Source organism: Lepus europaeus, chromosome 7 (assembly GCF_033115175.1).
Source record: "Lepus europaeus isolate LE1 chromosome 7, mLepTim1.pri, whole genome shotgun sequence".
Taxonomy (NCBI): domain Eukaryota; kingdom Metazoa; phylum Chordata; class Mammalia; order Lagomorpha; family Leporidae; genus Lepus; species Lepus europaeus.
The window spans coordinates 43,072,603-43,087,367 of NC_084833.1; the positions used below are offsets into that span (position 1 = coordinate 43,072,603).

General features: G+C 41.0%; 1 protein-coding gene across 1 annotated transcript in view; it reads right to left on the reverse strand.

The window, feature by feature from the left end:
- Positions 1 to 14,539, reverse strand: part of SLC17A6 (solute carrier family 17 member 6) — a 44,398-nt gene extending 29,859 nt beyond the window's left edge. The window contains exons 1-3 of the mRNA XM_062198067.1: positions 14,454 to 14,539; positions 11,551 to 11,803; positions 10,028 to 10,146 (exon numbers count right to left, since the gene is read on the reverse strand). Coding sequence (XP_062054051.1) covers positions 10,028 to 10,146; positions 11,551 to 11,803; positions 14,454 to 14,539 — 458 coding nt within the window. The remainder of the gene's footprint in view (positions 1 to 10,027; positions 10,147 to 11,550; positions 11,804 to 14,453) is intronic.
- Positions 14,540 to 14,765: the final 226 nt, after the last annotated feature.

The following is a 14,765-nucleotide window of genomic DNA, read 5'->3' on the forward strand; positions in this document are numbered from 1 at the left end:
CCTAAACAGACCCATCACCAAGACAGAAATTGAATCAGTAATTAAGATCCTCCCAACAAAGAAAAGCCCAGGACTGGATGGCTTCACTGCTGAATTCTAACAGAAATTTAAAGAACGAACTCCACTTCTCAAGTTAATCCAAACAACTGAAAGGGAGGAAACTCTCCAAAATTCTTTCTATGAAGCCAGCATCACCTTAATTCCTAAACCTGAAAAAGATACAACAGAGAAACAGAACAACAGACCAATTTCCCTGATGAACATAGACACAAAATTCTAAAAAAAAAAAATTATGGCCAATTGAATACAACAACACATAAGAAAGATCATTCACCCAGACGGGATTTATCCCTGGGATGCAAGGGTGGTTCAATCAATGTATACATCACATTAACAAACCACAGAAAAAAAACCATATGATTATCTCAATAGATGCAGAGAAAGCATTTAATAAAATCCAACACCCTATCACAATGAAAACTCAGCAAATTGTGTATAGAAGGAACATTCCCCAACACAACCAATGCAATTTATGACAAACCCATGGCCAGTGTCCTATTGAATGGGGAAAAGTTGGAAACATTCTCACTGAGATCTGGAACCAGACAAGGCTGCGCACTCTCGCCACTGCTATTCAATATAGTTCTGGAAGTTTTAGCCACAGTCATTAGAGAAGAAAGAGAAATTGAAGAGATTCAAATTGGGAATGAGGAAATCACACTATCTCTATTTGCAGATTAAATGATTCTAGATATAGGGGATACAAAAGACTCCACCAAGAGACTATTGGAACTCACAGAAGAGTTTGGTAAAGTAGTAGGATATAAAATCAATACACAAAAATCAACAGCCTTTGTATACACAGACAATCCATGACTGAAAAAGAACTTCTCTAAGATGTATTCCGTTAATAATAGCTACAAAAAAATCAAATACATTTACAATGAGAATTACAAAGATCTGTATGATGATAATTAAAAAACATTAAAGAAATAAATAGAAGACATGAAAAGTGGAAAAATCTTCCATGTTCATAAATTGGAAGAGTCAATTATATCAAAATGACCATTCTCCTGAAAGCAATTTAAAGATTTAATGTGATACCAATCAAAATACCAAAGACACTCCTCTCAGATCTAGAAAAACTGATGCTGAAATTCATATGGAAACATAGGAGGCCTTGAATAGCTAAATCAATCTTACACAACAAATACAAAGTCAGAGGCATCACCATACCATATTTCAAGGCATACTTGAGGGCAGTTATAATCAAAACAGCCTGGTACTGGTACAAAAACAGATAGATAGACAAATGGAACAGAATAGAAACACCGGAAATCAATCCAAGCATCTACAACCAACTTATATTTTATCAAGGAGCTAAAACAAACCCCTGGAGCAATGAAAGTCTCCTCAACAAATGGTGCTGAGAAAATTGGATTTCCACATGTAGGATTATGAAGAAGGATCCCTACCTTACACCTTACATTAAAATCAATTCAAAATGGATAAATATCTAAACCTATGATGTGATACCATCAAATTATTAAAGAACATTGGGAAACCCTGTGAGACATTGGCACAGGCAAAGATTTCTTGGAAAAAGTATTAGAAGCACAGGCAATCAAAGCCAAAATCAACACATGGGATTAAATCAAACTGAGACGCTTTTACACTGCAAAAGAAACACTCATGAAAGTGAAGAGGCAACCAACAGAATTCGAGAAATTATCTGCAAACAATGCAACTGATAAAGCATTAATATCCAGAATATATAAAGAGATCAAGCAACTCCACAACAGCAAAACAAACATCCCAGTTAAGAAATGGGCAAAGGACTTAAACAGACATTTTTCAAAAGAGGAAATCCAAATGGCCAACAGACACATGAAAAACGTTTAGGATCACTAACTGTCAGAGAAAGGCAAATTAAAAGCACAATGAGGTTTCACCTCACCCCAGTTAAAATGACTTTCATACAGAAATCAACAAACAACAAATGCTGGTGAGGATGTGGGGAAACATGGACCCTAATCCACTGTTGCTGGGAATGCAAACTGGTAAAACCACTATGGAAATCAGTCTGGAGATACTTCAGAAATCTGAATAAAGACCTATCATATGACCCAGCCATCCCATTCCTGAGAATTTACCTAAGGGAAATGAAATCACCAAATCAAAGAGTAATCTGCATCCCCATGTTTACTGTAGCTCAATTCACAATAGCAAAGACATGGAATCAACCTAAATGCCCGTCAATTAAAGATGAGGTAAAGAAATTATGGGATGCGTACACTATGGAATATTACACAGGGGTAAAAAAAATGAAATCCTGTCATTTGCAGCAAAATGGATGAATCTGGAAAACATCATACTTAGTGAAATAAGCCAGTCCCAAAGGGACAAATACCATATATTCTCCCTAATCTGTGATAACTAACAGAGCACCTAAAAGGAAATCTGTAGAGGTGAAATTGAGAATTTGAGAATCAAGGACTTGAACAGCCCTTGTCTTTACTGTTGAGGAACAGTTTTTTTGTTTTGTTTTGTTTTGGTTTGGTTTGGTTTTGCTATTTGTTTGTTTGTTTGTTTGAATGGAGAATGGGACTGGGAATGGGAGAGGGAGAAATAGGTGGGGTGAGAGTGGAGGTGAGAGGACAGATAAGATAGGAAGAATCACTATATTCCTAAAGTTGTACTTATGAAATTTGTACTCTTAAATAAACGTTTTCTTTAGGAAAAAAAAGAAAGGTAAGGTATTTATGATATCATGCAGTATATTTTTATCACTATTATATAATTATAATGTACACTATTGGTAACATTAATATATTGCTATATTATATAATACTGATATATAGTACACTGTATATTTATATTACTATTAAAATAAGCCATCAATGAAGAATTCTAGCAAATCACACAAGTATTTTCAGAAATAAACCAAGTTAACATGCCATTTTCAATGAACAAATAATCAGACCACATAGGTCTTGATTAAATTGCTGAAACTGAAGTTCCAAATAGTAAGCTGAATCCCAATCAAAATGATACTTCATTTTGTTTAAAGTCCTTATAATTGGCAGCTGAAGTGCTAACTTAAAAACCCATTCATAATGTAAATATAAGTCAGAGATAATTCATCACTAATTTGGCTGGAGTAAAAAAAGGAAACAAATGTACAAAGTAATACGTAAAATCCCAACTTTATTATTTCTTAAGAAAAGAATTAGAAACTGTTGGGTACTCTTAATTTTTCAAAGAACACTATTAAAATCTCTGTGAAATAAAATGAATGACATCTGCTTATTAAAGTTGCTTTCCAACATGATAAACCCATAGAAAACAAGTTATTATTGTTTTTCTCACAATTTCCTCTGAGGAAAATAACATGCTAAAATGAATTTGCTGTGATTATTTTCAAGTTAAACTCTAATTCCTATTTGTTTTTCTTCTACTTGGTACACACACACACAGACACACACGCAAATTTCCTCTCTTGTCTCATACAGTATGAAATGATCAAATTTTGTAATCAGTTTAAGTACACTGATCTGTACGTGTGTGTGTGGTGGGGGGGAGGCTCTATATCACTGAAGAAAATAGGAATGGTTGGAAAACCAAATGAAGCTGAAAACTTGCAATGCAAACCACCCAACGATTAATATTCAATGCAGCCCATATTGAGTTAGCTGTGAAATCCAAAGTTATATTCATTTCTATGGTCAACAGCCACAAACATCCCAGAATATGACACCCATCCCAAAAGGATTTGCCTTATAAGGGTGCCAAAATTGCTGATGACATCATTTCTACAGTTGCTATCCATTTTCCCTAAATCAATTCATCAATCAATCAATTTCCATTTGGGCAGTGGCTTGTCACTTAACAGGAGACTACTGTTTCTCACCCCAGGTGTGAGACTAATCTTCTCCTGCAGGGTCTGCAGAAGACTGATTCAGGCTGTTTAATCTATTTAATCTAATCAGATCAGGGTCTGGGCACCTCCCTTTGTCACATCTGATGCCCCTACTCCAGTATTAAAAAAGGAGACCACAGGCACAAGCCAGCCCTCTGGGTCCCTTGGTACATCATTAAGTTGTAAAAATGACTTCATCACTCATGACAGAGAAATTAGACAGCCCCAACGGTGGCATATGGCAATAGGAGAATCACTCCACCAGCTGCCCACCTGACTCCTCCCTCAAAATCAGATCCCTCCCCTCCAGAGGCTGCCTCTGCACTGCGGTTGCAGATTGCTGCAGCAGCCGCAGAAGCCAGAGCTGTAAGTGGAGCAGGGATTGGATAATGAAAAGAGAGAGAAAAGCTCTTGCAGCAAAGCACATGCAGCCCTTGGAAACTCTTCTCCACCCCCAATCCATCTATTCATCTGGTGGCAAATGGTATTTTCTTTTGTCAGAAAAAGAAAAGCTGCATTTCCCCCAGATACCTAACCTATATGGCCCACAATGGAGAGACAGCGAGATGTTGGACATGCAGCTAGGCGAGAAAGACAAAAGTCACCTCTTATCCTGAAAGACTGTGTGCTTATAAAACATTTCCATCACAGCAGAATGGTGGTCACTTGCAGTAGGTTTTGTGTTCACTGTTAGAATTAATTTCTCACACAAAAGGAATTTGCAAATATTTCTCACTGAAAGAGCTAGAAATCCCTCCATGCAGTGGGGTTGCAATGTACAGGTAAGCAGATAGAAGAAAAATGACAGATAGGTAGATAGGCAGGTAGTACGTAGGTAGGAAGAGAAAAAGTGAGAAAGAGAGAGAGGGAGAGATTTGTGTATATGATTGGTGACAGGGCTTATGAATTCATTTCCCATGCTTATTCAAATAAAAAGGATATCTTTATTGTCTTCTTTCAGTGATATAATAAGAATTCCACCAGTAAAACTGCCCTTTTCTGAGCTTGAAATATAAAGCTGTTGCATTTAAAATATCTTCCTCTGTTTCTGAAAATCATTATAACAACACTAACAACTAATTTTTTCATAATCAGAAAAGCCAGAATTTTTACCTAAAAATAATGCCTATTTCATTTTTATAACTACAAACACACATTAGTTAGCAGCTTGAAGCCATACACTTTGATATGTGTATTTTTATGTACATAAAGGAAATGAATTGAGTTGTATCAGCCCAAACCCCAAGGTAGAATCCCTTCATTTTTGCAGACATAAAGTTTAAACTCCCTCAGTCATGCTCAAATCTCTATAATCTCCTAGGAGCCCAAACTGCCCAAGAAGCTGAGTGGGAAGAAAAAGTCCTAAATGATGTGTTTTTCCTGAAGAATACCACATTATTTGTCCTAGCCATTATGAAGTGTGTGTAGTTTGCCTTTTTGCAAAGAACACAGTCACCTGTGTTGTGGCCAAGTGTTTCCGGGAGCCAGGATACACACGAAAATACAGTATGTTTCTCCTGCCAAAAAAGAATCTAAGGGTCCCTTGAGTCTGCTAAAGGCTTCTATCTCCAATTCATGTATTTCTCTGCTGGATTTGGGCATGATAGATTGTAGTTACTCATTCAGAGAGCAGATGGCTCAGCCTGCTGCTGAAAGTGAACTTAGCAATGAAGCACACAGTATTAATCAGAGATATTACATTTCACTGTGAAGGTAGCTTGTGATCATGCATTATAGACTCCTGAGTTCTAGTTAAAATCCCTTTGTGACCTTGGATAAGTCACCAGCCACCTCTCTTATTCTCTATTTGATTTCCTGGTTTGTAATTGAGAGGGTCAGATTAGATGAAGATTGTCCAAATTTAATAGGGGTTCTTTCTGTTATGGGAAGGGGATGTCCCTGTATGCTACAGCCACCTGAGCCTCAGGTTCCTTTTCAAAAAAAGAATTACTGTTTCCTTAGGAAAGGCCAAATTAAAAACCCAAGATATGCCTGAAAAGAAAACATGGTACACTAAGAAATCAACTTCCTTTAAACAAAAGATAGAAATAGGGATGAATAAACTAAGCTCAACAAAGAAGTCTAATCTCAACCTTAAATGGGTTTCTCTAAGTGTGTCTGTGCCAGGCTACAAGTTAAAGCTGTATGCAATGAATTACTAGCATTTTTAAGATAGCACCACTTTAAAGCCTACAAATAAGATTTAAGAAATTTTCAGTGAACAATATTTTCAATTGTGAATAATGTATATGGGGAAATTATTTTAGAAGACACAAACAAGACACATGAAAAGAAGGATTTTTTATTACAATGTAAATAACCCATTTGGACTACTAATAAGGACAATATAGATGTAAATAAGATTAATGGTCATAGGAGTTTTTTCTCCCTCGATTTTTTTCTGAATTTGAAATTTTATTAGTAGTAAGTGATAACAGCCAATAATTATTTAATTAACTTTCACATATTCTCTTACTCTGTAGTTATGTCTGCCAACTACAAACTGGCTCATGGACATTGTTATTGAGTAGCAAATTAATTAACACATAAAGGAGACTGAACCCATGGCTTTGTTTTAAGATTCTATGTCTTACTGTGTGTGTGTGTGTTTTTTTTTTTAATCTAAATCACCTTGCTGTGATGTCTACTTTACTAATTCAAGAAATATTTACCATATTCAAAGCACTCTGGGATATGACAATGATGCAGTAATGGAAACACATGGAGGAAACTACCTGCACTCATACAACTTATGTTTTCCTGGAGAAAGGAATATATTAGACAAACAGATAAATAGGTATGACTTTGGTACGGCAAGTGGCGACATACACTATGTAAAAAAATTTAGTAGGGTTAAGAAATCAGGAGAACAGAGGAAGGCCAGGGAAAATCTCTGAAGAAGACTTAAAGAATATTGTCACCTATAATAGTGTTGTGGATACAATGCTATACATTAAAAGTGTAAAGCTGACCAAATTTCCTTTGGTGTATTTCATCCTCTTTTGTTATTCCCTTTAACAAAAAATCTGTTTTACCTCCTATTAAACATTTGCCCAATTCATCCTAACAATTTAAACCTAAGACAAAACCAGAACTTAGCAATCCATGCTTATAGATACACAAATTGGAATAAACCCCATGTCCTATATTACTTAAAGACACAATTATTTTGCTCTCACATTTTATCACTATATTAAAATGTTGTCATCTTCAAACATTAATGATTTATAAAGGAATCCCTTTAGGAATCCTTTGAGTCCCTTTCTGGAAGCCCTGGTGGAGGTGAGTAACTTCTCTGGGCCACATGTGCCATCACCATTTAAAGGAAGACAAAGTAAACGATGCAAGGGTACTCCTCTGGGACTGAATGGACTCCCTCCTAACTCCCCCTTTGCCTAGTCTCAATAAGCAGGAAAACAAAAATATTTAGAATTTGACCTATTTAAGCACCAAGAGTCTGACTGAGAATTGGGCTGTTTTTGCTTAATCAATTAAATAGGGGAGCCAGATCATTGCTATTGGTTTTTCATGGAGATATTTGCCAGGAAGTATAACAGACAGCTCTTCTCCACTGAGGAGCCATTTCCACACACCTCAGTTCCTCTCCTGCATTCTGTCCAAAACAGGGGTAGTAAACACTTTCCCAAATGAGCTTGATTATGCACAGAGAAAAATAAATCTGTCCCTAGTATCCCACCCAAGGGAAATCTCATTCCACGTCTAAATGATCCATTTGGAACAGCTTCTCTGAATGGGTCTATGATGTTTGTAGGGAGAGGACTGGTTTTGCTATATTACTTCTAACATTTTCTTAAAATGATCACAATAAACAATATGGATCTTTCAAACCAATTCCAAAAATCTCTCTGATTTTGTATTTATAAAAATCTTTCTAAAATAAAAATCCATGTAGCATTGTCAGATTAATTGGACATTCACCAACATGATAACAATAGGTATAACTAGGCAATTAAATTATTTATGATTTTACTGTTCTTATATAAATGCCTCATTCAGTTTATAACACTTTATAATCAAAAAAGGAAATGTCATATGTAGTTAAAACATTTTTCTACAAGCAGTTTCAATTGTATATGCAATGTGCTATTTTAAAAATGAAGTAAATATATCAAATCCCTCAGATGTGATAAAAATAGCCTCCATAATTTTCTTTATGTTTATAATGGATACAGATTTTAATTTTATTTTCTCAATCTTGTAAGACACAAGATACTGTATGTGAAAATATAAAATTCTCTCCCTTGAATAGTGATTTAAAGGCACCAATGAATTTGGATCCAAACAAGAATTCTAAAATTCAGAAATTCTTCCTTTGAGGAAAATCTACAAGAAATAGAGCCTGAACCAGGATCAATCTTTTCATTACCAAACATGATACAAATGATAGCGATGAGCATGTGTGTGTGTGTGTGTGTGTTTAATTAGGAAAACCTGTTTATTGACCACCCAGTGTTACAAAAAGGGAAAGTCAAGTATCCCTGGTGTTTTTGCCTGGCAGGAAAATGTTAAGACTTTAATTTTTGGCAAGCTGAATATTTTGATTCTGAAAACAACCTTAAAAGTATCACCATTATATTTTCATTTGACATAATAGTTTCTTCTATCATTTCTCTTTTTTTTTTGATGAATTGTTGATTTTTTTCTTCTGAAGAAAATATTTCATATATGCACATTTGGTGTTTTTTTCTGGAAAATTTATATTTTGTTTTAGGAAGTAGTTTTTAAGGGAAAAAATGAAAGAATCATATATTGGGGATTTGAAAATGAAAAGTGCAACATGTTCAGAATCAATAACATTTAGCAGAATATTGTCTAAATTTTTCTATCTAAAATTTTTCTTTCCTTTATCGAATCTATAAAATTGAACTCTCTATGTAATTAATTATTTTCATCTTAAATTGATTCCTTAAAAAAAAAGCCATTGCCTCCTGCTGGGTTAGAGAACTAATCATCCTTCTTTTCAGATAAAAATATTCAAAAGGCGTTATTCCTAATCCACTGCCCTCTCCTCTTGACATTTTGAAAAACTATCCAAAACTCCTCTACGTAGGACTGTTACCTTAAAATGTCCAACAATTCCTCCCTGGGTCTCAGAGAAGCCTCGGGCAGTAAGATGCCTCTAGGGAGAAGCCCTGCCACGGGCTGGGCCCGGGGGTGGGGCTGGCGGGTTTGCAGTGAGCAGCGGGGAGGTGCTGGGTTACAAAGGCTGAGAGATTACAACCCGGGAGGTGCCTGGGGCGTGTCTTCCTTCTCTAACACGCGGTTGGTGTGGAGGGAGTGGTGTGAGGGAAGTCCTGAGGTCTGTATTTTGGGTCGCTAAGCCGCCAGACTTGGGAGGGCGAGCGTGAAGTGTTCCCCGTCGGTTCCACAACTCAAAGAACATCTAGTTTTGTTTAACAAAATACACGCGGAGAAACATACAAAGTTGCCTCTCACCCTCAGGCGGCCAAGCTGTGCTTCCCGACACCCCGACCCCGTCAGTCCTTGCGCATCAGGCATGGAGTGTCCCGGTGGTCGGCGCTCGGACTGCTCTGGGGAGCTGGCGCTAGGACCTCGGCTGCGGCCACCGCTGCTAGGCTGGAGGCCTCTGGACGCAGCTGAGGGCCGCCCCTCACCCCGCCCCCAAGGAGCCGAGCTCATTAACAGGTGGAATCGCACTCCCGTGCCTGAAATAAATCCCTCCTGCCTCCATAGAAACAAACCCTTCAGATCCAGAGCACCATCTGGGCTGGCTCGGGGACCCAGCGTTGGACACTCCCTCCGGGGAGTTCAGCTCCACGGGGAGTCTGGGCGCCCCGGGACGCAAAGACTGGAGCCGTGCACCGGTGGCTCCAGGCCGCTCTCTGCATCCCCCCACCAGCCCCGCAATGTCCCTGCTGTCCCCCCACCCCCGGTCAGGCCTAGCCTCCACTCCTCTGAGGCCTTAAGGCACGTCGACCATTTAGCCAGAAGCCTCCGCAGCGAACGCGAGGCCTCGCGAGCCCTCGGCCTTACTCTGCGAGGAGGCACCAGCCGTGCTACGGTTGGGAGGGCGTGTGCTCGGAACTGGGAGGCCGCCCCCAGTCCCGGTCCCGCCTGGCGCCTCACCTGTTGGCTGCCAACCGAGATGCGATGTAACCTCCAGGAATCTGCGTGATGATGTAGCCCCAAAAGAAGGAACCGTGTATCATCCCCACGGTTTCCGGGTCCCAGTTGAATTTGGCTTTCTAAGGGGAGTAGGAAAAAATAAAATAAGTGGCTGGAGAGAGGAGTCCGTGCTGAGGACGCGTTTTTCAGTGGTTCGCAGGCCGAGACCTTACTGGGCCGGGCTCACTGCATTCCAGGGGTGGGTGCCTCGATTTTCGTTTCCTAACCGTGCTCATTAACGAAATCTATTGTAAGCAGCTGGGGAGCCTGGTTCTGCTTCCCGACTGTTGTGCTGGTTGGATCTCCTCCTCGAAAGGCGAGGAATCCTTAAACCACCCCAGTCGTGGACAATCGGGCTCCGCATTAAGATATTCGTTAGCGGGCACGGGATGGACGCTCTGGGCCAGGGTCCGTTTGGCCGATGCCCGTAAGGCTGCAGTGACTGGGCTACGTGGAGAATAGAACCGAAACCTCCAGACCCAAATAGTGAAATTCGGGGACAGGAAGGCAGGTTTTGGTGGTGAAGGAGCCACGAGAAAGGTCGTCCCAGCAAGGAGGGGACGGGGCTGGGTCAGAGAGTGTTGGAGTCGCCCAGTGAGTTTTGGGGGAGTCGCTGGAGAGAGGGAGGCATTGCTCATTGCTTGGGGCATTGTAACAAGTGCATGCCAGGCATATGTATGACAGCCTATCCTGGTACCTGCCCGGACAAATCTGGGCCGCCCCACGAAGTGCACGTCACAGTAAGCTGGGGTGAAATAGCCTTTTCGCTCCATTTAAACAAAATTTTGAGACCCAGCGTATTTTGCAGGCTGCCCTGGACTCCCCGGAGCGCAGTGGCACTCACCGCTTCCCATCCACAGAGAGTTTGTAATTTCTCCTCCCAATTTTTGCTCAGCCTAAGATTATGGCCATCAGCCTTCGTAAATAGGAAGGCCGGACTCGCGGATTTCAGTGACCTTGAGGTGACCCTCCCCTTTCTAGGCGTCACCGCCCAACATACACTCGAGTGGGGACCGCACGCCCCGGGACCCTGGGACTCTCCCATGCTGGGCGGTGTAGACTCTGCTAAAGACCCGTGCCCTCGCGCCCAGTTAATGAGATTTCTGTTTTCGATTTTGTTTCATTATGGTTATTAAGAGTGTTTGATCGGAATCGAAGGGGAACCAGGGGGAAATGATAGTGGGCTACCCAATTCCTCCATGTAAAGGGAAACTGTTTCTATTGAGATTTAGTGGACAATGATCAACAACTTCGTGGAATTAGTCACTCTTCACAAAAAACCTAGCGGGCTAGGCTCTATTCAAATTGCAGATAGGAAGGGGAGGCGGTGATAACGCTACCATCGAGCGCCCTAGAAGGGTAGCGCTAACACGGGCACCCCAGCATCCTCTTTCTTGGGTGGTGGAGAAGAAGGAACACAGGGCTCCCACGGGCGACGGACGCGGCTTCACAGGGTCACATGGGGCGGCCCCTCCATTGCCCACCTCCTTGATGACCTTGCCCCCGCGGTGGATGGTGCTGTTGTTGACCATGTCCACGATGGCCACGCCCAGGTTGCAGCGTATGCCGAAGGAGATGCAGAAGCCCAGGCCGCTCATGATGGCGATGATGTAGCGGCGCGGAAGGCCGAAGCACGTGCAGTCGCATAGCGGCGCCTTCTTCTCGGGCACTTCCAGAGGCTTTCCATCCTCCGTCAGCTCGATGGTCTCGCCGGTCTCCTGCTTCTTCTCCAGCACCCTGCGCGGCAGAGCGGGGGAGGCAAGGGCGCCGCGCGTTAGGAAGTCCAGGCTCTGCGACGTTTCTATTTTCTAGAGCCCCTCAGGGCTCGGGGGAGGGGCGCTGACTTCTCCCTTCCCTATGGTTAGGGTTGGTAGCGTGACATCAAGCTCACCTCCCTTGGTCTCCCACCCCGCGGCGGCATGGCTTCAACTGCAATACCTTCCGGCCTAAAATTCTTGAATCTCTGTCGGGCATTTTCCCAACCCCTCGAAACACATGCACAGGCCATATGGGCCGAACTTTCCCTGAGGGTTTGCAGTTTTTTGAGGAGTAGGGAGTGGGGAGGGACTCTGGAGCGATGCCTCCTCCACACCTGCTTGGAAACCTGCTCCTCACCTCCTGAGATCTTGTATCTGCGACCACAGGTCTTAGGGAACCACTCAACCCGCACCGGCTCTTCCGGGCTCCTTCTTAACCATGTTGAAGACGTCGCCATCCCGCCCCGCTCCCTCCGCCCAGCTCATTCCCCGGGGTCCTGGTGACTAAGGCCTCTGCTGGCCTTTAGCCACGGAGAAAAGGACCGAGAGCACTCTTGGAGCCTGTTAACCGCTCTGCTTCCTCTTCCTCCAGCCTCAGGGTGCCAGCTCAGTGCTTACTCCCCTGTTACACATCTTATTACTTTTTTTTTTTTTTTCTTTTTACTTGGGTAGGAAACAAAGGCCTCCGCAGCATATGGCCTACACCTAAGCTTCCAACAGCTAGAACATGAATAATTAATTATTCACAACCTTGCGTCATTACTTCATTTACAGACACAGAAAAATTCTATGGGCCCATTTCCAAAGATGTAAAAGACGATTTCCAGATACACAAACGCATCCTCAGATCAACTTTATAACATGGTTCACACCAAAGTGGACAATTTCATTTTTAACAACAGCAAAAATCGCACACGCTTTCACGCATCCCATTCAATTCTTTGGGAGTGTTTCCTCCTTGTGGGAAATGGGGAAGGGAAAAGGAACGGGGAGTTATGGAAAGGCTGTATTTGAAAGCGATAGTGTTGTTCTAGCCAACAAGCTATCCCTGAGGTTTCTATTTAAGAAAGAAGAAGAATGGGGAAGGTAACACCGTAGTCCCTCCGGACCGGTACTTTCCTTAATTAAACAAAGAGCCTCGGTATTGGTATTTACATTTGCAGGTGTTTTCCAAGGCTTTGTATGCTTCCTTTTCTATTGTTGTTGTTGTTCTTTTTTTCTCTTGAAATCTGTGCGTCTTTAAACGATGTGTATACACAATTGTTTCCACACAAGAATGGAGCAAATTAAAATTTTAGATAAATTCCAGGAATGCAGAGCTTGGGATAATGCTGCCAAGCAATCTGAGGTTATTGGAAAAGAATGTCAGTTTCTACAAAGTCTCACCTGAAGACTAGCTCACCTATTGTTGGGTTAATGATTATAGCCAAAATGCAATCCAAATTACAATTTATTTATTCTGGGACAAAAAAATAACAAATATCGCTTAAAATATTGGATTTATATGCTCATATGTAAAAAGCTAAACTCTGCACATGAACTCTTTACCTGGTGGCACTTGGGCTGGGGCAAAACCAGAGCTTTCCACAGTGGCTGCAGGACTGCAGGGTCCTTGCAGTATCTGTTGCCGCATAGGTGCATGATGGAGCCTCCGTGAAGCCCACCAGATTCAAAGAGATGTGGAAATCTGGGAGGCACATTGTTCATTTTCTTTACATTTCTTACACATCTACAAAGGCTTCAGATTTTCAAATGTGAAATTTGTGTTCTCTTGGAATCACTTATCCTTTTGGACCTGTCCTCTCTCCTTTATTTTGCTCATATGTTAAGAAAAAAATGTATTCAGACAACATGCTTTAAAGGACTTATAGCTGTGAAATTTGCAGCATAATTTGTACATTGACTATAAAAGGATAAACATTAAAAATAATTTCTAGTGCTTCCAAAGCAATTTTGCTGGTTATTATTATGGTTGTCCTTACAATCACTTGGACATTTCCCATGCAAAAAAATAAATAAATAAATAAGTGGACTTCTATGAGAGGACAAATAATTAAAAATACATACACATCATTTCAGATTCAGAGAAGAGGGACTACTTCTGTTATCAATTATTGATATATTTTGATTCCTTTTCATTCAATACAGAAGGAAGATTCCGCTGGGGAATTATTTAGTAAGGTTTTGAAGCTGAAATCTAAATTTCTCTTTGCCATATTCATTGGGATTTCTTGGTTAATTTTTTTAAAGTGTTGAGTATTTTTATTCATTCATCTGAATCAGGGGAATTTAATTTTGGGTACTCGTAAGCCCTAAAGCAAGACTCTTGGTCTGTTTGTCTTGTGAAGAGGATAAGTTCTAAGTCGGAAAGAATGAAAATCTGCAAGTAGTCAAGCAAAAATCATGCAAAGACACAAACACAAAAAATACGAGAAGCAAACAGGTTCATTTAGTACAAAATTTCTCCATTAATAGGTACATTTGCAGAGCAGCCCTAACACAGAAATGAGCAACAAAAAGACTTTCTGATCATATTTCAATCTCTCTAGACAGCCAGAGTATACGGAAATGCCCTTCCAGATTTTTTTTCATGCAGAGCCCCAGGTAAGCATGGGCTTGCTTTCTCTTACCTGTAGATCTGGCCAAGGGATTTTCCAGCGAAATTCTTTAGCCCTTCTTTTCCTGGGGCCAAAATCCTTTGTTTTACAGACTCCATCCTTGTAAAGACTGGTGCTTTTGCCAGATTTAAATAGTGATCGCTATGAAAGGCAAGGGTTGCGCATATTGTCTTAATTCCTTAAGGTAGTTCTGGGATTTTTCTTCTCAGCAGAATGGTATTGGTGTGCCTCCAGCAAGAGTGAGAGTGAGAAAGGGGAGGGAGAGTGAGAATGAGAATACAACAGAATAGCTGCATACAACCCACGGGTTTCCTAATAGGAGAG